This window comes from Anolis carolinensis, chromosome 3 (genome assembly GCF_035594765.1).
Source record: "Anolis carolinensis isolate JA03-04 chromosome 3, rAnoCar3.1.pri, whole genome shotgun sequence".
In the NCBI taxonomy this organism is placed as follows: domain Eukaryota; kingdom Metazoa; phylum Chordata; class Lepidosauria; order Squamata; family Dactyloidae; genus Anolis; species Anolis carolinensis.
In genome coordinates, this window is record NC_085843.1 from 7,944,746 (window position 1) to 7,966,749 (window position 22,004).

At 42.1% G+C, this 22,004-nt stretch overlaps 1 protein-coding gene across 1 annotated transcript in view; it reads left to right on the forward strand.

The window, feature by feature from the left end:
• map6 (microtubule associated protein 6) overlaps positions 1-13,566 on the forward strand; it is a 60,770-nt gene extending 47,204 nt beyond the window's left edge. Inside the window, exon 4 of the mRNA XM_008117773.3 lies at positions 13,335-13,566. Coding sequence (XP_008115980.2) covers positions 13,335-13,464 — 130 coding nt within the window. The 3' untranslated portion in view covers positions 13,465-13,566. The remainder of the gene's footprint in view (positions 1-13,334) is intronic.
• The last annotated feature ends 8,438 nt before the right edge of the window (positions 13,567-22,004 follow it).

Here is a 22,004-nt window from a genome sequence, read left to right on the forward strand (position 1 = left end):
AGGGAACTTCCTAGTGGAGAATAAACCCAAGTATCAGACTATATTCCCATATCCAGACACATGACAATAGCATTGTCCTTCAAGACTTCCAGAAGACCCCTGGAATAAGCTTTTGTCAGTATGTGCCATGCATCAGGTTATGTCCCCACAGCCAGGCCCAAGGCAATGGCATCAACATCCAGGACTTCCAGAAGACCCCTGGAAGATGCCTTTGTGAAAATGTGCCATTCATCAAGCCATGTCTCCACAACAAAGCACATGACAAGGGTATTCTCCTCCAGGACTTCCAAAAGATGTCTGGAATAATCCTTTGTCAATACTGCCATGTATCAGGCGCTGTCCCACAGCCAGACATAAGTCAAGAGCACCATTTTTCAGGACTTCTAGAAGACTCCCTGGAAGATGCCTTTGTCATCCTGTGCCAGCTGTGGAAACATAGCTTGATGCTCTCAAGCTAGACCTTGTTCTCTTCTACCTTTTAGATCAGGGGGATATAAGAAGGTGAATTCTCCACTTAGGATGAGAAGGAAAGTCCTGCCTGGAAGACCTTTATACTCCGACAGACAATCCAGGTTCTAGCAAATTGGCTTGTTAGTCTGAAGTACAGTAGAACCCTTCAACAATGAAGCATTGTGTAGATAAATTCCATGGAATCAATGGGATTAGCAGTGGAATTGGGGCTTTTAAGCTTGTCCCTAAGCAGGAATTACAAGGGGTTGCCCATACTTTTTGCAGGAGGCTGAATTGCCCTTCTTGCGGTCCTTGTAAGTAAGGTAGAGTCTCACTTATCCAACATAAATGGGCCGGCAGAACGTTGGATAAGCAAATACGTTTGATAACAAGGAGAGATTAAGGAGAAGCCTATTAAACACCAAATTAGGTTATGATTTTACAAATGTGTATGATTTTACAAATTACAAAACATCATTTGACAGAAAAAGTAGTTCAATATGCAGTAATGCTACGTAGTAATTACTGTATTTACAAATTTATTTATTTATTTATTTACAGTATTTATATTCCGCCCTTCTCACCCTGAAGAGGACTCAGGGCGGATTACAATGAACACATATATGGCAAACATTCAATGCCAACACACAAACAACATACATTAGACAGACTCAGAGGCATTTTTAACATTTTTCCAGCTTCACGATTCCGGCCACAGGGGGAGCTGTTGCTTCACCGTCCAGTAATGGCTGTACTTCCTCATTCCTTTCCTCGTGTTTTGCTGGCAGTTTTATGGTGTTGTAAATTAGCCTCCCGCATAAAGCGTCCCTAAATTTCCCTAATTGACAGGTGCAACTGTCTTTCGGGGCTGCATAGGTCAACAGCAAGCCGGGGCTATTAATGGTCGGAGGCTTAACCTGACCCGGGCTTCGAACTCATGACCTCTCGGTTAGTAGTGATTTATAGCAGCTGGTTACTAGCCAGCTGCGCCACAGCCCGGCCCCAAAATATCATGATGTATTGAAAACATTGACTACAAAAATGCGTTGGATAATCCAGAATGTTGGATAAGCGAATGTTGGATAAGTGAAACTCTACTGTATTACATAAATGAAGGGGAGCCTCGTGGGTTGAAGAAGGCGCAATGGGCGTCTGCCTACTTTGCTGTTTTTTCTCTGGTTAACACCCAAGTGTCTCTTTCAAAACCAACCATCCAGCATTTACAATCTCTTATTTGCGTTGGATGCCAACATTACTCTTTCAAACCCACAATTCAGATATGTTTGGTGTGTATAAAGCCTTATTTATTTTCCATTTCCAATCCAGACATGTTTTTAGGTAAACTTGTATAGCACATTTCTTTCTATTCCATGTACAAAACAATTGCTTGCTGGTTCCTCTCCTCCTCACTGGTCTCTGGAATATTTTGCCTCTTGTCTGCGCCTTTGCATCCCATTCACTGTACCTCCTCCTCCTTTTCTTTTTGTTTCCCTTCTTTGCAAAACGGTGCTACAAGACCTTTCCACAGCTTGTTTTCTATACCCCACCTCTACTTGGCTTTGCAAAAAAGAAAAAAAAACCCAATAAATACCACTATCACTTGCTTTGCTCACATCTGTTTCTGTTGGGATGTCTATGAAAAAAGAAAGATATATCTATATATGGACAAAAGAAAAGCTCTCCTCCATAAATCCATCTATGCTTTTAAATCTGTGAGACGGAACAAGGGAGTTATATAAGATATGGGAGTGGGCCAAAATGTGGGCATTCTCCCCTCAATAAGAATTCAGCCATCTGTCCCCAATGATATTTCAATTTCCAGATTTCTAGCATTGCAGAGAGTGACACTCCAAAGCAGGCATGGGCAAACTTTGGCCTTCCAGGTGTTTTGGACTTCAACTCCCACAATTCCTAACAGCCTACCGGCTGTTAGGAATTGAAGTCCAAAACACCTGGAGGGCCGAAGTTTGCCCATGCCTATGACACACCTCAGGCTAGCTTCACCTTGCTATATACATCAAACTGCACGCAGGTTGAAGTCTTTTCAGTTTATTAGAAAATAGATGATAAAAAGTTCTTAGAAAGCAAAAGTAAAGTTCCAAAAGTTGGTTACAAAATAAAGCCTTAGAAAATAATTCAGGAACTCACAAGGAATAAACAAAGTCCCATTAGAGCATGACAAAGTCCCAGGAACATGAACACATAGGCTGCAAGCTAATCCAGGAAAACTAGAGCTTGCTTTTTGGTTGAATGAAAGTTGCTTTGGCAAAGGTTTGTCTCCAAACATTGCTTTAATACCCTTTGCAAAGCATGAAAGCATTTCTCTGGCCTCTAACCTCCCTCTTGTTTGCAGTTCTCACACTCCTCCTAACCCTGAATTCCAAGCGGTCCGCTCGATCTAAGGAGCCCATTTCATCAAGGCCAGCCTGCTCATTAGTTAGCTGAGTCTCGTTATCAGACTGAGAACTGTCCTCCTTTTCCAAGTCCATTTGCACCTGGCTAGTTTCAGTATCATCAACACCAACCCTTGCTGTGGGAAAATGAACTTGCACTCTCTGTTCCTCATCTTCCAAAGCAGGGGGATTCTGAACCTGATTCTGAACCTGAATCCCATTATCCTCATCAGAGTCAATCTGAGGTTCCAGTTGAGTCACAACAGCCTGCTCTGAAGTTATTCTCATTTAGAACACTACTATTTGCTATGTTCCTATATCTCCCTTGATCACTTTGTCTTTGTAGCGTGCCTTCAAGTTATCTTGGACTTAAGGCAACCCTAAGGCAAAACTGTTGTGGTGTTTTCTGGGGATGAGAGCATGTGACTGGCCCAAGGTGGGTTTCCATGGCCAGGTGGGCAGTTCACCCCTATTTGGGGTCATCATCTATTACACTATTCTGGACACTTGGCACACCCCTTCCTTTGGTTGCCCAAGCATCTGGCATTTAGTACAGTCAGCCCTCCCCATTCACTGGGGATAGGGGCACAAGACCCCCACAAGAGTGAAAAAATGCAGTTGAAGGAAGTCAATCAAATCCGAAAATGTGAGAGGATGACTATATATATAATGAGCTTTTTTGAAGATGGGACCAAGGGCGAAACACAACATTTATGTCTCATATACACCTTATACACATCCAATTTGAAAGTAATCATATACTATACAGTTACGAATAGATAGGTTATGGGTCCATACCTGCATAACGTTCAGCAAAGCTATGTAGTCTTGTTGGAAAACTACATGAAGGTCCAATCCCAACCCACCTTCAGAGATCAGGGAACAAGGAATAGGGTGTGTTGTTGAAGGCTTTCATGGCCGGCATCACTGAGTTGCTGTGAGTTTTCTGGGCTGTATGGCGGTGTCCGAGAAGCATTCACTCCGGATGTTTCATCCACATCTATGGCAGGCATCTTCACAACCTCTGAGGTTGAAACGTCAGGAGTGAATGCTTCTGGAACATGGACATACAGCCCAGAAAACCCAAGGAAGCGGGTGTCTCCACCCAGGGGCGGTTCAACCGGTAGGCAAACTACGCAGTTGCGGAAGGCGCCATCCTCTTGGGGGCGCAGTTGAGGCTTCTTTCTTGTCTCTTTCCACCTCCTCCTTTTGGGAATAAGGCTGGGACAAACCGAAGTAGGGACCTTATTATAGATCCTTCTTGTAACCTCACTTACTTGTGAAAGGGAGCTGGATATATCATCCCATAATGGAAACCAAACAGGCTTCCTTTTCTCCTTTCTGGCTTCAGGCTCCCAAGGTGGATTGGAAGGGATAGGCCAGGAAATGTTACTAATTTACATGGTTATAAAGAAGTAGCCGAAGGAGAATATTCTTGTATATTTATAAATGCTCAAGTACACTTTTAAGTTTTTGCACTGTTAGAAATTTGGGAACTGAAGGAAGGTTTCCATGTGGATCCAGAATTCCTATTGAGGAGACAATGTCTTCATGCTCCCCTCTTTAGTTGCAGCCCTAATATTTCTGTAGCCAAGGTTCACTGCCTAATTATCAATTTCCCCAGTTGGTAATGTTTTTCCTTAAAGACCTAATCCATGCTTGGATTCACCTTCTGTCCTACCACTGCCTTCGATTTTGCTGTTCGTGTGATTCATCACAACCTGACAAATGTCAATGTCATTGTCACCTGCTTGTAGATTTTGTTGCTTAAACTGAGGTCACTTTCTTTCCTGGACAATTATAAATAAACACTGAAGATGAACACCCACGTCCTATATTTTTCTCTCTCTCACCAACTGAATACGGAAGAAAAGGCAGATTTAATGCAAGAAGCCCTGGTTTCCTTGAGCGGAAATGACAAGAATGCATTAAAGATCTCTTGAGATAGAATGGGAGTGAAAAGTGAGCAACAAATGGATGGAATGAACCAGGTCACACATTGCTTGGGTGCTCATTTTCTTTAGGATTCCCCATTTGGATGGAAAGATCAGTTCTGTCTCAACTTGATCCCGTGCCTGTATATTTAATTCACCTCTTGACTGAGAATCCTAGTGCTGAAAGAGATTCCAAGCCCATCTGGTCTGACTCTTTGCAATGAATACACAATCAAAGCACCCCCAACATCCAGTCCCTGTTTAAAAATTCCATGGATTTTATAGGGTTTTCTTAGGGGAGGAATAATCAGAGATGCTTTTCCTAGTTCCTTCCTCTGACACACAGCCTACAGCACCTGGGAATATTGGCAAACTCCCATTGAAGTACTGATAAGAGTTAATCTGACTTAGCTTCCTAGGAAGACTCATTGGTTTTTTCAAACATGTTCCCAAGAAACTCTTTGTTGCAGTAACAGCAAGGCTTACTACTGGTATTGGAGAACAATCTTCAAGCGTCAAAAACAGAAGAATACTATGCCATTTGCTTCTATCACATCACCTACAGATCAATTAACAGAAAAGGGAGGACTTTATTTATCAATTTATATATTTAAGAGCAAAACAAGATATTATCCATGTAGTCATTCCAAACTTTTCACCGGATGTATCTCACCATTTATGTGCCATTTATGTTACAAATGAAGAACATGGGGAAAAGCTCTGGTATTCCTGATGAAAAAACTTCTGTGGAAGTCTAGGATGACTTGGATGAGAGGCCACCATGAATACAAAGTTCTGTAGGCTATATTTCAGAGGAAGCAACTAGAAAACCCACCTCTGGATATTCCTGGTCCAAGAAACTCCTATGTTAAGTTGTATATAACTTGACTTGAAGTTATATACATTTGACCTTTAACTCTGCCAGTGATAGCAGAGATTGGACCTGGGACTTGGCCAGGCCATGGATGTGAACCTCCACTTACCATCCCATGGAAGGTGTTCACATGGAAAGAGATTCCTAGACCTCAAGGTTTTGTCAGCAGGACAACTCCTCAATGTAATTTGACTTTCCACTTCTGAACGGCTGCTCCCCTTTTGTTTTATGAGATCTACTGAAGACGGAAGCAATGCCATTTACTTTTGAAGTTGGCCATCTCTCATGGATTGCAACAACTGGTCAGAAAGAAGACTACCTGAGATTCTTGCTAAGTCATGAAATGTTGCACTTGATAACATCTTGCTCTTGACCGGGAACGAGGAACTGCATAGACGGTGGGGCTCAATTTCCACTCCATGTCCCCTTCAACCAGCCACAGCAGTGAGTAGCTGACAACCCAAAAGTGATGTCACTTCTCTTCCTGTTTTTCTTTGTATAGTAGCTTTTATGGGGTTTAAGAGGTTGCAAGGAGAAAGCAAACCAAACTGGGACAGTTTGGAAGCGGTTTGGATTGTTTTAAAGTTCTGGAGTGGATAGAAGCTGTTGGGTAGTCCTAGATTAGTGGTTCTCAACCTCAGGTGTTTTGGCCTACAACTCCCAGAAATCCCAACCAGTTTACCAGGTGTTAGGATTTTTGGGAGCTGAAGGCCAAAATATCTGGGGACCCACAGGTTGAGAACCACTGTCCTAGAAGGAGACCACAAGAAAAGAGGTTGAGGAGAACATCACTTCATGACTGAACTTTCTCTACTCCTCTTTCATAGATACAGCAGCATCATGCTTTGGACTTCAAAGGTGTCTTTCTCTGATAGAAGCTGAAGTCTTGCTGCTACAATTGGCATGTGTAAATAATATGCCAATAATTGGTATCCACACTCAAAATGCAACATTGTGATCTCAAGATGCCACTGTCTAAAGTTGCCTAGATTTCCCTCTGGACCATTGTTTCACTGTTTAATGGTAAAAAGGGCAACCATGGTGAACAAGATCTGAATCTAGAAAATTTACTATTTTGGACTTGAGTTCCCCAAAGTCTTCAACCAGTATAGTCAGTAGGTATGATGACTGGGCAATTCTGGGAGATGTAGTCCAAGAAAGTCAATTTTCCAAACTCTGATTTTTCACAACTCAATTTTCCATGACTTCACATTCAGCTCCAAATTCAGCTGTGAAATTCCCTGATGGAAATACATTCAGCAGTGAAATACACTGTCCCAGAAGGAATGGATTTCCCTTCACTTGAGGTTCTTAAACAGAGGTTGGATGATCCTTCCTGAGCTGTGGATTCTTGTATAGTCAGGGGTGGACTAAAGGACCCTTATGGCTCCTTCCAACTTTATAATTCCATAAATCTATGCAAACACCTTCAAAGATTAAAGGGGTTATAATAAATGACAGCAGCTACTTGGATGAAAAATTAATAATTCAAAGGATGGGGAGAAAGCTATGTTTGCTGAGGATCAAGAAGCAAATGACTAGCTTCAACAATGTCCGATTGAGGATAAAATAGCATAATAGTGTAAGAATATGAAAACAGGGCAATAGGTAAATTCCAGGCATGCAAATATTTATTCTTCTTGATAACATTTAAATAGTTACATGAATAATATGTGAAAATGATGTAGGCTCAAATATAACTCAAATAATGGCCCGCTGTATCCAGGATTTTGCATTCACAGATTCTGTCACCCATGGCTTGAAAATATTCCCAAAAAAATCCATAAAGGAAACCTTGATTTAGCCATTTTATATAAGGGACAGAAACACCATTTTGTTTTACCACTGTAGGAAATGGGACTTGAAAATCCATGAGTTTTTGGTATCCACTGAAAGACTTGGAACCAAACCGCAGTGGATACCAAGGGTCCACTGTATTTGAAATATGCATTTTTCAGATATGCAGAAGAAAAAATAAACCCTAAAAGCAATTATTTTAGATATTGTGTTAGACAAGAAAGAAAAATCCCATTGGGTGAAATTTCCACTTATGATGCTGTTGAACTCCAACAGTCATGAATGGACCCAGACAGCTGTCTCCAGAGGGATGCAAAGAGGACATGGTGCAAGCTTCATAGTTGATCCCCAGTTTGAGGTTTTCATCAACTGAATGTGCGTTCTCCTTTTAACTACCCATGCCTAATAGATGTATTCATGGAGGATGGGGCTATTAAGAATTAATGACACATCCTCTGCATTACTTCGTACAAGAAATCATCCAGCTGCCCATTTCATGCATCGCGCTCACAAAATGTTCATGCCACAAGAGACGCAATTGCTTTAAGCTTGCTGCTGGATTCTTTGTGGGACTTGGAAGGATGGTTTGGTGCAATGTATGTGAAGGAAATGTATTCCCAGAGACCCTGGAGAACTTAACATGGACAACCGTGTTGGAGTGGTCCAAATTACATCTCTTCCTCCCAAAGCAGCAGCTTCTTAGATAAAGAACTTCGAAGAAAAAAGCCTAGAATCCTGATGGTGATTTACATTCATGTAACTTCCAGTTTGGGCAGCATAACTATAAGACATTGTGCAAGTGTATATAGAGTGGGTCCTGATTCAAACCTTTGTCTTGGTTGAGCAAGAAGAGCCAGAGATGTCAAGGTCCAGACCCGTCCCCACCAAGCCATGGAAGGAGGGCATGTCTTCGCCCCTCAACAGTAATGTTAATATGGTAGCAGAGATGTATATATCACCAGTGGAAACACAAGAGGCAATGTGGTCTAGTGGTTTAAATGCTAGACTAGTGCTTTGAGAGACCAGAGTTTGAATCCCTGCTCAGTCATGGAAACCCAATGGCTGATCTTGGGCAAGTCAGACTCTCAGAGGAACACAAGACCAGCCTCCTCTGAATAAATCTTGCTAGGAAAATCTGTGCTACATCAGAGTCAATTTGAAGGCACACAATAATATCAGCTTTTCACATTTTTGGGTTAAATTTTGGGGATTTGATTGTTCACTGATTTGATTAACATGTTCTCTCTAGAAATCTCTAGGTCCTCCAATGAGAATCCAAGAATACTTCGAGTCAATCCCAACTAGTGTAGGCCTGACTCAAGAATCTTCTCGATTTGTCCCAACTAGAAAAGCCCTGTATCTAGAATGTTCCAGTTCATCCCAACTGGAGTAGAGACATTCAAATATTTGCTGAATGGAGAACCAACACAGGCAAATCCGTAACTGGATTAGGTTTATGTCTAGGATTCTCCAGACTTGACCCAACTAGAGACATTCAAATATTTGCTGAATGGTGAACCAACACAGGCAAATCCGTAACTGGATTAGGTTTAGGTCTAGGATTCTCCAGACTTGACCCAACTAGAGACATTCAAATATTTGCTGAATGATGAACCAACACAGGCAAATCCGTAACTGGATTAGGCTTATGTCTAAGGATTCTCCATACTTGACCCAACTGGAGTAGAGACATTTGTTGACCCAACACATAGGCAAAGCCCAAGAATTCAAGGATAAAACTTTATCTGAAACTAAAAACACGATTCAGGCCCATGTATAAAATATACTTTGGATAAAAGGGTAACCCAGCAAAGCCAACACATAGTCTAGATCTTGCCTCCTTTTTCCCTGCTACACCAGAGTTTGGCAGAGTTATTCTGGATTGGAACATCCAGCATCAAATGACCATAATGGCTGAGGAATTTAAGGAATGGCAATTGAAAAAGGTATCTTTCCCAAGTCCTAGTAGCTGAATCTCAATTGCTTTCAAAGAGTTGTCCAACTGCCTCATCACACCAGAGCATGGATCCACTTTAAATCCAGTTTTTACCTCCTGAAAAATTCTGGGGCTTGTAGTTTGGTGAGGCCCAGAACCTGTCTGGCTGAGCTATTTAAAGGTCACTCCCTAAAGTGGATTTAAAGTGGATCCAAACTTTAGTGTGATGAGGTCCGAAGCAACAACTTATACACAAATCCGAAGCCACGTTGATGCAAGCCAAGTACTGTAGATTTCTTATTGCAAATCATCAACACAGAATCCAATTTCTGTTTGGGAATAGTCAATCTTCATCTACTTATGCTGACTTTCCTAGAGAACAAAAATTACTCCTTAGCTGTGCAAATAGCAGCTTGATAACACCATAATACAATCTTGTGGCTAACTGATTGCCATTTGGATAAATGCAAAGCCAAAGAGAAAGGGCTTCCCAAGGAAGCACTGGATCAAGTGTTGTATTCATCAATTCCATTAATCACCGTTGTTCTCATAAGGGGAAAATGAATAATTTTTCAATGTTCTCTTTACTGCAAGAAAGCTTTTGAAAACTACACAGTCTTTAAGACATAATTGCTCCTTGGGACTTCATTCGGAATAAAAAAGGGGAAGGTTGCATAGAAAATTTCCATTTCTGAATAATAATGTTGTTTTCTGTGCAGAAAACTGCTTTCTGCGTGAAAATTACATGTTAAAAAAATTCCATTTTCTGCTCAAAAGGCCCATATGGAATATTATATTATACTCCTACCTAGGCTCCATTTTTACCCACTGTTTCCATATTTACAAATAGACTTTCCTGTTGGGTATTTCCTTGCCAAGAAAGGACTTATGTTGCAATAATCCTGCAATTACACCAGTGTAAATCACCATGGAGCTTCTGGCCTACAAATCCTGAAGCCTTTTAATATGATCTTGCTGTTTGAGAGTTGAAGTCCAAAACATTTGGAGGTTCCTAGATTCCTTGCCACTGCTATCTTACACTTTGCAAATTGCAGTCACTCTCCTTGTGATGTGACATCCGCCAACATCTGCAGCTTGTTTTAAGTCATGCTGACCGTCAGACCATCATTCTGCTTCTATTCAAATTCCAGCAAAATTTGACAATGTGGTGCATCTCGAGAACAGACATATTGCCCACTTGCTATAAAATATTCATGTGATGTTCAGAGGCACAGAAAGACCATTCCAACCAAAAGGAGAAAGGGACCCAACACAAACTTACCAACTTCCCAGGAACAATTGACTGTTTTAGGAGCAGCATTATGGGTTATTCCATCAAAAGCAACCGTGATTTTGTAGATTACCATCAAGTCAGTCCTGCCTTTTGATAACGGCATGATTGAAAGGCATGCCAGATCTCACAATAGCTCAACTCTTGTAGATGCATCTACACCAGACATGGGCAAACTTGGGCCCTCCGGGTGTTTTGGACTTCAACACCCACACTTCCTAACAGCCTCAGGTCCCTTCCTTTTCCCCCTCAGTCACTTAAGCAGCTGAAGGAGAAAAGGAAAGGGCCCAAGGCTGTCAGGAATTGTGGAAGTTGAAGTCCAAAACACCTGGAGGGCCGGAGTTTGTCCATGCCTGAGCTAGAGTGATCTAAGACATTAGAGGGGTGCCAAATGCCACCAAAGGTGTTTTTAATAGTAATAAGAAAGAGCAGTAAGTAAATCATATTTAATGTATGGCCACTTTGTCAGCTCTGCTATGAAGTAACATCAAACCAGCCTTCTTCTGGATATGAATGTTTAAGAATCCTATCAATTCTAATCCTCACTGTTCTAAGTCTACTTAAAGAGACATAACCCCTGTACAGAATTCCAGCCCATATTTCTAGACATAATAGGATTTTGCAGAGGGAACATCACTGGTCCTTCGCAAAGCCCAAAACAGAACATCAAGGGTAAAAATGTTCCTTTCTATCATTCCAAATGGCTGCCGCAACATGTGCGTAGCAAACAAAGAATTTATACCTCAGCTTATCTAAAATTGACCAATGGCTGAGGGTCTTCCTCACCTTCCACGCCTACTTGGCATAAATGATATCAATGACCTCACTTGTTTACTCTGAGCTTTCTTCTCTCTTTAGAACTTCCTGGAGAAAGACACCAGCTCACAGGAAGGGAGGGGCATATGCAGAGGCAAAGCTACATAGGCAAAAGTTTATTATTTTCTGGCTTATGGTCCCTTCAGTGGTTTCAGTTCCACATGGGTAAAATTGAGCTATGAGCCCATCATAGCTGATCCCTACATATTTATAATAATAACAATAATATGGAGTCCTTGGATTAAACTGTTGAGCTGCTGAACTTGCTGACTGAAAGGTCGGTGGTTTGAATCCAGAGAATGGAGTGAGCTCCCATTGTTAGCCCCAGCTTCTGCCAACCTAGCAGTTCGAAAACATGCAAATGTGAGTAGATCAATAGGTACCACTCTGACAGGAAGGTAACGGTGCTCCATATAGTCATGCCGGCCACATGGCCTTGGAGGAGTCTACAGACACCACTGGCTCTTCAGCTTAGAAATTTATTTATTTACAGTATTTATATTCCGCCCTTCTCACCCCGAAGGGGACTCAGGCCAGATCATATTACACATATAAGGCAAACATTCAATGCCTTAACATAGAACAAAGACAGATTTGGAAGACTTTTACGGTCTTTATGGGTTTCCTGCATGTTAGCCACAATTGGGAATGCTTAGGGATAGTGGCTACAATCCAGTTGCGGGTGTGTAATTCTATGCTGTTACGCATTCGTAATTGTGGTTCCGAATATATTCAACTAAGTGTGCATCTACACTGTAGAATTAACGCATGTTGATATCTCTAGAACTGCCATGACTCAACGCTATGGAATCCTGGGAGATGTACAGTAGAGTCTCACTTATCCAACATTCACTTATCCAACATTCTGGATTATCCAACGCATTTTTGTAGTCAATGTTTTCAATATATCATGATATTTTGGTGCTAAATTCATAAATACAGTAATTACTACGTAGCATTACTGCATATTGAACTACCTTTTCTGTCAAATTTGTTGTATAACATGAAGTTTTGGTGCTTAATTTGTAAAATCATAACGTAATTTGATGTTTAATAGGCTTTTCCTTAATCCCTCCTTATTATACAAGATATTCGCTTATCCAACGTTCAGCCGACCAGTTTATGTTGGATAATTTATTTATTTACAGCATTTATATTCCGCCCTTCTCATCCTGAAGGGGACTCAGGGTGGATCACATTACACATATAGGCAAACATTCAATGCCTTTTAACATAGAACAAAGACAAGACAAACATAGGCTCTGAGCAGGCCTCGAACTCATGACCTCCTGGTCAGAGTGATTCATTGCAGCTGGTTACAGCTGGTTTGCTCTCCAGCCTGCGCCACAGCCCGAACCCAAGCGAGACTCCATGGGGCACCAGCACTCTTTGGCAGAGAAGGCTCAAGACCTTGTTAAACAACAGCTCCCATGACTCCATAGCATGTAACCATGGCAGTTCAAGTGGTGTCAAACTGATGAATTCCACAGTGCGGAAGCAACTTAAGTAGCTGATCAAGAATCCTGAACTTGACTGGATATATTATTTCCAAATTCTGGCAATGCTGTGTATCAAAATGGATGGGATCTAAGAGTTTTGAGCATTGTTTCCAAAATGCCTGGACTAGAACCATCAACCAAGCATCACTTTGGAAGCCCGACCCACCCCAACAAAGTGGATCCTATGACTTCTCCATTGGGTGCCTCACATACCAATCGACTGCATGACGTAATTCCACGCTAAGCATATGTTTGTATATCCATCCAAGCCCCCCAGCTCGTGGCTGTAAAGGAGAACATTGTCTATCAGTCTTGTGGAATGACAGCCTCTTTTCTGCTTTCAGGACCCCCGATAAACCCACCGGTGCTACAGCCAAGGAACCTCGTTCCTTAGGACGGGACCAACCTTCAGGAGTTAACCCCCTGCCCCCCATTCCTGAGGAAGCGGCTGGGACAAGCATGTCACTTGCATGAAAGTTGTAAGGAATACAATATAAAACACATACACACACACATACACATACATATCCACATATAAAATCTTAAAACATTCAATAAACTGGTGCTGAATACTCATTTGTCTCTGGGGTCATTTCTGTAATGCTCCAGTCTGTCTGATAATATTATAGGCTTGTTCAAATGCATAAGAACTTGGAGAAGCGATTTTTGGACAACTCCTGGATGCCTCCCCAAGATATACAGCTGTGTTGACTGCTGGATTTCATAGAATCATAGAGTTGGAAGAGATCTCATGGGCCATCTATTATTTATTTATTTATTTACAGTATTTATATTCTGCCCTTCTCACCCCGAAGGGGACTCAGGGCGGATCACATTGTGCATATAAGGCAAACATTCAATGCCATATAAACATAGAACAGAGACAGAGACAGACGCAGAGGCAATTTAAACATTCTCCAGCTTCCTGAGGGTATGCTTGATTCCGGCCACAGGGGGAGCAGCTGCTTCATCATCCACTGCAATGGCAACTTCCTCATTCCAACGGCAGCTGGATGATTTTTATGGTGTCGTAAATTAGCCTCCCCACATATAAGTGGTACCTAAATTTCCTAACTGATAGATGCAACTATCTTTCGGGTTGCTTAGGTCAACAAAGAACAGGGGCTATTTTTTATTTTTAATTGTTGGGTGCTCACCCCGACACGGGCTGGCCTCGAACTCATGACCTCTTTGTCAGAGTGATTTATTGCAGCTGGCTGCTAACACTGCCCCACTAGTCCAAACCCCTGCCAAGAAGCAGGAAAATTGCATTCAAAGCACCCCCAACAGATAGCCATCCAGCCTCTGTTTTAAAGCCTCCAAAAAGGAGCCTCCACCACACTCCGAGGCAGAGAGTTCCACAGTGAGGAAGTTCTTCTTAATGTTCTCCTTTCCTGTAGATTGAAGTAATTGTTCTGCGTCCTAGCCTCTCGGGCAGCAGAAAATAAGCTTGCTCCCTCCTCCCTATGATTTCCTCTCACATATTTATACATGTCCCTCATCATGTCTCCTCTCAACCTTCTCTTCTGCAGGATAAACATGCCCAGCTCTTTAAGCTGCTCCTCATAGGGCAGCCCAGCGCAGGCTCCGGAAGACCCAGAACAGGCTCCGGAAGGCCCAGCGCAGGCTCCGGAAGGCCCAGTGTGGGCTTTCCGGAGCCCACGTCAGGCTTTCCAGAGCCCACGTCGGGCCTTCTGGTGGCCCTGGTGGCCTGAAGAAGGCCCAAAGAAGGCCCGCAAGGCCTGAAGAAGGCCCACAAGGCCCAAAGAAGGAGGCGGGGGTGGTGCCATCTTCCCGGGGGCTTCAACTGCGCCCCCGGAATGATTGTACCACAGGTGGACTGCCTCTGAGCATCTCTGCAATAGGTCTTGGGGACACTACTCTGCAGTGGCTCTGCTCCTTCCTGGAGGATCGGACCCAGTTGGTGATGCTGCGGGACATCTGCTCGGACCCCTGGCCATTGACCTGTGGGGTACCATATGGTTCTATTCTTTCCCCCATGCTCTTCAACATTTACATGAAATTGCCGGGTGAGGTCATTTGGAATTTTGGAGTTGGGTGTCATCTCTAAGCAGATGACACACAACTCTACCGCACTTTTCCACCTCATTCCAAGAAGTGCCCCGGATCCTGGACCAGTGCCAGGCAGTTGTGATAGACTGGATTAGTCCCAACAAACCAAGGCTTAATCCAGACAAGATAGAGGCCCTTCTGGTCAGTCACGAGGCCAATCCAGGTATAGGGAAGTAGAAGACAAGTTATGGAAGAATTAGATAAAAATCTAACTAAGTGTAAACATTGGTCAATGCTCTAGTCAGAATCATTTAAGTAAATCCAGTTTCCATTACAGATGTGAATAACCAAAGTCAAGAATCCTGGCCTGAAGAAAAATATCAATTTGTCTGGCAATAATTTGAAATGTGCTGGAGGAAACTTCTTTGAACACAATTGACCAGTAATCAGTGGTGAGGGATGATGGAAGTTACAGTTCAGCATTTTTTTTCTGGAGGACAAGAGTTGTCTAGATCTGCTCTAGAATAAAGATATGAATACATATTTCTTCATCATGTCATTTGCAGACCACCAATCAGCCATATGGGTAAAGGAATGCAATGCAAAAAATAATAAAAAACCATACAACTTCCAAATATGGCATCAAAACAAAACAAAGGAAGAAGAGTCCTTTAACCTCACTTTCATTCCACATACTTTCCTTGTTGATTGTTCCCTTCCTTTTCCATCTCTGTCCTGCCCCATGCATTAGTCATATATCTACCCCTCATTTTTGCATTAATATTTATGCCAAAAAGGCTTTCCCATTTAGTAACCAACCATCCACCTTTGTGACAGATTTGGGTCACAATCAGGACTTCATCATCTCATTCCTTTTCTTTTTTTAAAAAAAAACCTTTCATTTTTAATGCACAATGCATTATTTAAAGAGAGTCATTAAAGATGTATAAACAAGACAGCACCTCGGAGAGAAATGGCTTTCTGGGTCGAGTTGTGGAAATGAAATCCGGGAGGGGACTCTCCAGGCTGACCCTTTTTTGTTTGGATTTTGAAGGACAAGTTTCAAAATCTACATCTTTACCCATGTAACTTGTTTTGTTTTTAAGTGAATGCAACCTGGGGATTACGGGAGAGCTTCAGAGTTACAGCTCCTTTTCTGAACATGGTGATGATTTTCCACCAATGTTGTGCAGGTGGATTGTGGTACCCAACTCCTGTGCTGAATGGCGACACTGCACAACTAAATGCATGACTGGTTGCACAATAACATGCATTCATACATAAGTGATCCCTTGTGACTGTGTCTTCCAAAGGTAGAGTCTTGGTGATAGGACTGTAAGTGACTGTGGAGACCTATTTCGGATCCGCATGGTCTTTCTTTCACAATGAGGACATACATTTCTAGATGGAAAGTAGTCCCCACAAGGGTTTGCTTGAAGCGCCTTCTTCCTCTCGGCACATTTCACCCTTTTACCCTCCATTCGTGCCTCTTCAAAATCCACAGCACTGTTGGTCACAGCTGACTTCCAGTTCCAACGCTCAAGGGCCAGAACTTCCCACTTCTCAGTGTTTATTCCACATTTTTTAAGGTTAGCTTTAAATCTCTTGCTGTTCACTGACATTCCATTTTCTGTTCTTGAGATGAGAGTAGAGTAACTGCTTTGGGAGATGGTGATGGGGCCTTCATTTGGACAATGGTGCCTTCAGTCCAGTGAAGTGGATAGAGGAGGATCATGGCTTCGATGCTGGTGATCTTTGCTTCTTCTTCCAGAAGCTGACTTTTGTCTTCTTATCTTCTTCCCAAGAAATTTGCTGGATTTTTCAGAGCCAATGTTGATGGAATTGTTCCAAAAGTTTGTAGATGGTGCATGTTTTGCAGGTGCAATATGCACAACCCAAAGCACCTGTATACATGCAAAAGTTCAAATTTTCCATCTCTACCTCTGCAATTTTGGATGGGATGGGAGTGTTCTGCATTTTAAAGAAATATCCAACAATTATTTAATACATCAACAGAGTTTTGCCCACTCTTTGTTTCTTTGAGATGTAGGTCTGGGTTAGGGATAGTGTATAGTCATCCCTTCACATTCAATAGGGATGTTGCTCTTGACTGTGCTCTGACTTATAAGAAGCACTGTTTGAATATCAAGCAAAAAGTGGGTGCTAGAAAGAATATCATACGAAAGCTGGCTGGCACAACCTGGGGATGACAACCAGACACAGTGAAGACATCAGCCCTTGCATTTTGATACTCTGCTGCTGAATATGCATGCCCAATGTGAAATACATCTCACCATGTTAAAACAGTGGATGTGGCTCTGAATGAGGCATGTCGCATTATCACAGGATGTCTATGCCCAACACTACTGGAGAAATTATACTGTTTAGCCAGTATTGTACCACCTGAAATCCATCAGGAAGTAGCTGCCTGTAATGAAAGGACCAAGGCAGTGACATCTCTGGCCTGTCCTCTGGATATCAGCCAGCATGACAATGAATTAAATCAAGAAACAGCTTCCTAAGATCTACGGAGATACTCGCAGGTACACCTCAGCAAGCAAGAGTCCAAAAGTGGCAGGCTAAAACCTGGAACCTCAATCCATGGCTCATAGAAGATGAGAAATTCCTTCCTGGACACACAGAAGACTGGACAACTTGGAAGGTGCTGAGCAGACTGTGCTCTGGGACCACAAAATGCAGAGCCAACCTTAAGAAATGGGGCCGCAAAGTGGAGTCCATGACATGCAAGCACGGAGAAGAGCAAACCACAGACCACCGACTACAATGCAGCCTGAGCCCTGCCACATGCACCATGGAGGGCCTTCTCACAGTGACAACAGAGGGACTCCAAGTGGTCAGCTTCTGATCAAAGGAAATCTAGTATAATGCAAGTTTTTAACTTTGTTTGTGTTTTTAAATATATTATAGCTGTATCCTCAATTCACTTCTGACACGATAAATAGATAAATAAGGTTAGGGATGCCAATGAAAGTGAAAAACTTCAAATAAAATAACTGCTATTATTTACCCTGAGAGAACACTACTGCAAAAATGTCTTGGTCCTCCAGCACTAATAATAATAATAATAATAATAATAATAATAATAATAATAATAATAATAATAATAATTTTTATTATTATGACATAGCATATGCTGGATTTCGTATCACAAAATCACAAGTCGAACACTTCCCAAGTGTCTAGGACTGTGTGATGTATTATTATTATTATTATTATTATTATTATTATTATTATTATTATTATTATTATTATTGGAAAATGAGCACGCAAAGATACTGTGGGTGTTCTGAATCCAGACTGACAAAGTTCTGGAACACAACACACCAGACATCACAGTTGTGGAAAAGAAAAAGGTTTGGATCATTGATGTTGCCATCCCAGGTGACAGTCGCATTGACAAAAAACAACAGGAAAAACTCAGCCACTATCAGGACCTCAGGATTGAACTTCAAAGACTCTGGCAGAAACCAGTGCAGGTGGTCCCGGTGGTGATGGGCACATTGGGTGCCGTGCCAAAAGATCTCAGCCGGCATTTGGAAACAATAGACATTGACAAAATCACGATCTGCCAACTGCAAAAGGCCACCCTGCTGGGATCTGCACGCATCCGAAAATACATCACACAGTCCTAGACACTTGGGAGGTGTTCGACTTGTGATTTTGTGATATGAAATCCAGCATATCTATTTTGTTTGCTGTGTCATACCATACAATCATCATCATCATCATCATCATCATCATACCACCACCACCATCATAATCATCATCATCATCAGTCTGATGAAAGCTAAAACATAATAAAAGTGACTCCCTTGCTCTGTGTCCTAGTCTCTGGAGCAACAGAAAACAAGCTTGATACCTCCTCAACATGACATCGTTTCAAATATTTAAACATGATTATCCTATCCTCTCTCCTCCTTCCCTTCTCCAGGCTAATAGTTCCCAGCTCCCGAAGCCACTACTCAGAGGCAGTCATGGTTTCCAGACCTTTGCCCATTTTGCTCGCTCTCCTCTGAAGAGTTTCCATCTTGTCAGCACCGAAGCTGAAATCGACTTGACAGCAATTAAACCACAACAATAGTCCAAGAGGTCTGTCATTCTCCCGCTCTACGGCACCCTTTTTAGAGGAGTCTGAATTGCTCTCTTTCAAAGGTTGACCACTTCTGAAAAAAGTGCATAAGGCGTTCTCCAGAAAAAGGAATGGGTGGGAAAGTGGTGGGCGATGGAGAAACCTTCCAGAAAGTGTCACTTTCATCATCGACACACATGCATCCCCATAATTGTTCTGGCATTCCCTGTGTTTCTCTTAAACTCTGCAATTGCTTTCCCTGAAGGGCTTTCCTTTGGTTGGTGTTGTCACAATACCATTAATGGACAGTGACACCCTGCTGTTTGATGTGATACACACAGAATTGCAGAACCAGATGGCCCAGAAAACTCAAGAGCCATCGGGTCCACGCCAGTATTTTGTTGCTTGTTTGTTTGGAAAGGCTTGGGCTGTCTCTTTCTGCATAGCAGAGGGCTAGACTAGATAGTCTCACCTACTCCCTTTTAGCTTTATCCTGCTTTGATTCAATGCTCCTAGATGCTGCTTTAATTATTTACTATTTATTTACAGTATTTATATTCCGCCCTTCTCACCCCGAAGGGGACTCAGGGCGGATCACATTATATACATATAGGGCAAGCATTCAATGCCCATATACACATAGAACCAAGACAGAAACAGACACAGAGGCAATTTAACCTTCTCCTGAGGGGATGTTCGATTCTGACCACAGGAGGGAGCAGCTGCTTCATCATCCACTGTGACGGCACTTCCTCATTCCAACATCGCAAATTAGTTAAATTTGCCTCCCCACTTTATAAGTGGTACCTTATTTCCTACTTGATAGAAGCAACTATCTTTCGGGTTGCTAGCTCAGCAACAAGCAGGGGCTATTTTTTTAAATTTTTTAATTGACGGGGGCTCACCTTGCCACAGGCTGGCCTCAAACTCATGGCCTCATGGTCAGAGTGATTTATTGCAGCAGGCTGCTCACCAGCCTGCGCCACAGCCCGGCCCAAGGAAACACTCTTATTCTGAAGCCCCACATTATCCACATGATCTGCTTTGAATTTGATTGCCATATAATCCAGATAATCTACATTCTAACTTTTTGTGTTTCTAATTACATTACAACTGTACCCTCGGTTTGCTTTTGACACAATAACTAAATAAATCTACATTCAGAAACTGGATTATATGGCAGTGTAGACTCATATAATCCACTTCAACCACTACACCACAGCCAAATTGCCTTGTATAAGTCATATCCTCTATTAAACATTTTGAAAATGTTTCCTTTTACATAGACAAAACAAGAGTTCTTTAAGCAAGCAACAGGTTTAATGAAACCCACTCATAACACTTTGAATATATTTTGCCCTTACTTCATCCTAACCTTTTGTCATACTTGCAGACAGAGAAAGACTTTGGGAAGATAAATTGCATGTTGCCATTTAAATTGCATTTATAGTGGCTCAAACTCTGGGAAAATAAATGCAATATATCTCAGCAATGGAAGGAAAAGACTTCAGGACGTCCTGCAACAAAACTAGGAACATTTGCAAAATTGCCACAAGCAAAGCAGTGGATTGGAAAGGCTCTTTTCAAGAGAACAGAGTGGGAATCACTACCATTCATGCCTATTTCTGCCCATGGGCTGTTATTTTCCTTTTTTTCTATAAGAACAGTTATGTAAAAAATAAAGACTGAATTACTCTGAGTGACTAATGAACACTGAAGTCTCTCCATCTCTGCAGCTCTTATGCAATTTGGAAGTTGAAAAGGTCGGGTGCCTAAAAAGAAAGCTGGATGTTGCCAAACCTTTAGCCTGGCTTGACCCAATGTCCTGCATCTCCCATGAGCCCCAGACCACGTTTTCCATTATGGAAACGAACAAAAGGAGCAACTCAACCAGAACAGAAGAAGAAAGGAATCATAAACAAGCTATACTGACTACAACAACAAACTACATTCGAGCTCCCCAACAGTCTGAGGGATCATGAACTTGCCTTCTGTTTAAAAAAATTGAGAACCCCTGGCATATACATACACACTCTATGATCATTCTTTGTCTGGTGGAGAGAGTGGGGAGAGCTGTGTCGCACCTCAGACTAGTTCACCTTGCTATAGATATCCAGTCAGACACAAGGAAAGTCTTTGAGGTTTTTATTAAGCAAAGCAGGATATAAATCAAGCAGGCAATCAAAAGGTATTTCAAAGTTGCAATGAAAGAGTCAATAAGAATCCAATTGTATCACAAGGTAAGAAAAGGTCCATTAAACCATAATACAAGGTCCAATAGTCCATAGAACGCAGCAAGAGCAATAATCCATAAAGCAAGGCAATAGTCTATAGAGTCCAAGAACAAGGCCCAAAAATCCACAGATCCAAGAACACTGATGAAGAGAACATCCACCTACAGAAAGCGAAGAATTGCTCTGACAAAGAAGCAATCTGCAAAGCACACTTTTAAAAACAACTCAGAAAGGCGTTTCTTTTCCCACAGCTGGCCTCTTTTTTGCGCGCCAACCTCTCACTTCTTCGAACCTGGGAACCCCTCCAAGATAAACGGTCCTCTCTAGATAAATCATTGCTTCTGCTACCGTTATCTTGCACCTGGAATGGGACTGAACTCACTCCCTCATTTCCCTCATCATTTCTCTCATTATTTCCCAAGAGAATGTCAGCCTGTCCGTTATCTATAGCTCGTGGGGTCAGCAGTTCATCCTACTCAAACTGAAACTGCAAATCTCCGGCCTCCGAGTCAGACTGCATCTCTGAACTAACTTCTGACTCTGCCAGCTCTTGAATCTGAAAACCAGAATCCCCTTCTTCTTCATCTTGAATCTGGCCACCAGAATCCCCTTCTTCTTCATCTTAAATCTGGCCAACCTGTGGCTGGGTCACAACAAGCTGAATCAGAAATGTTTCC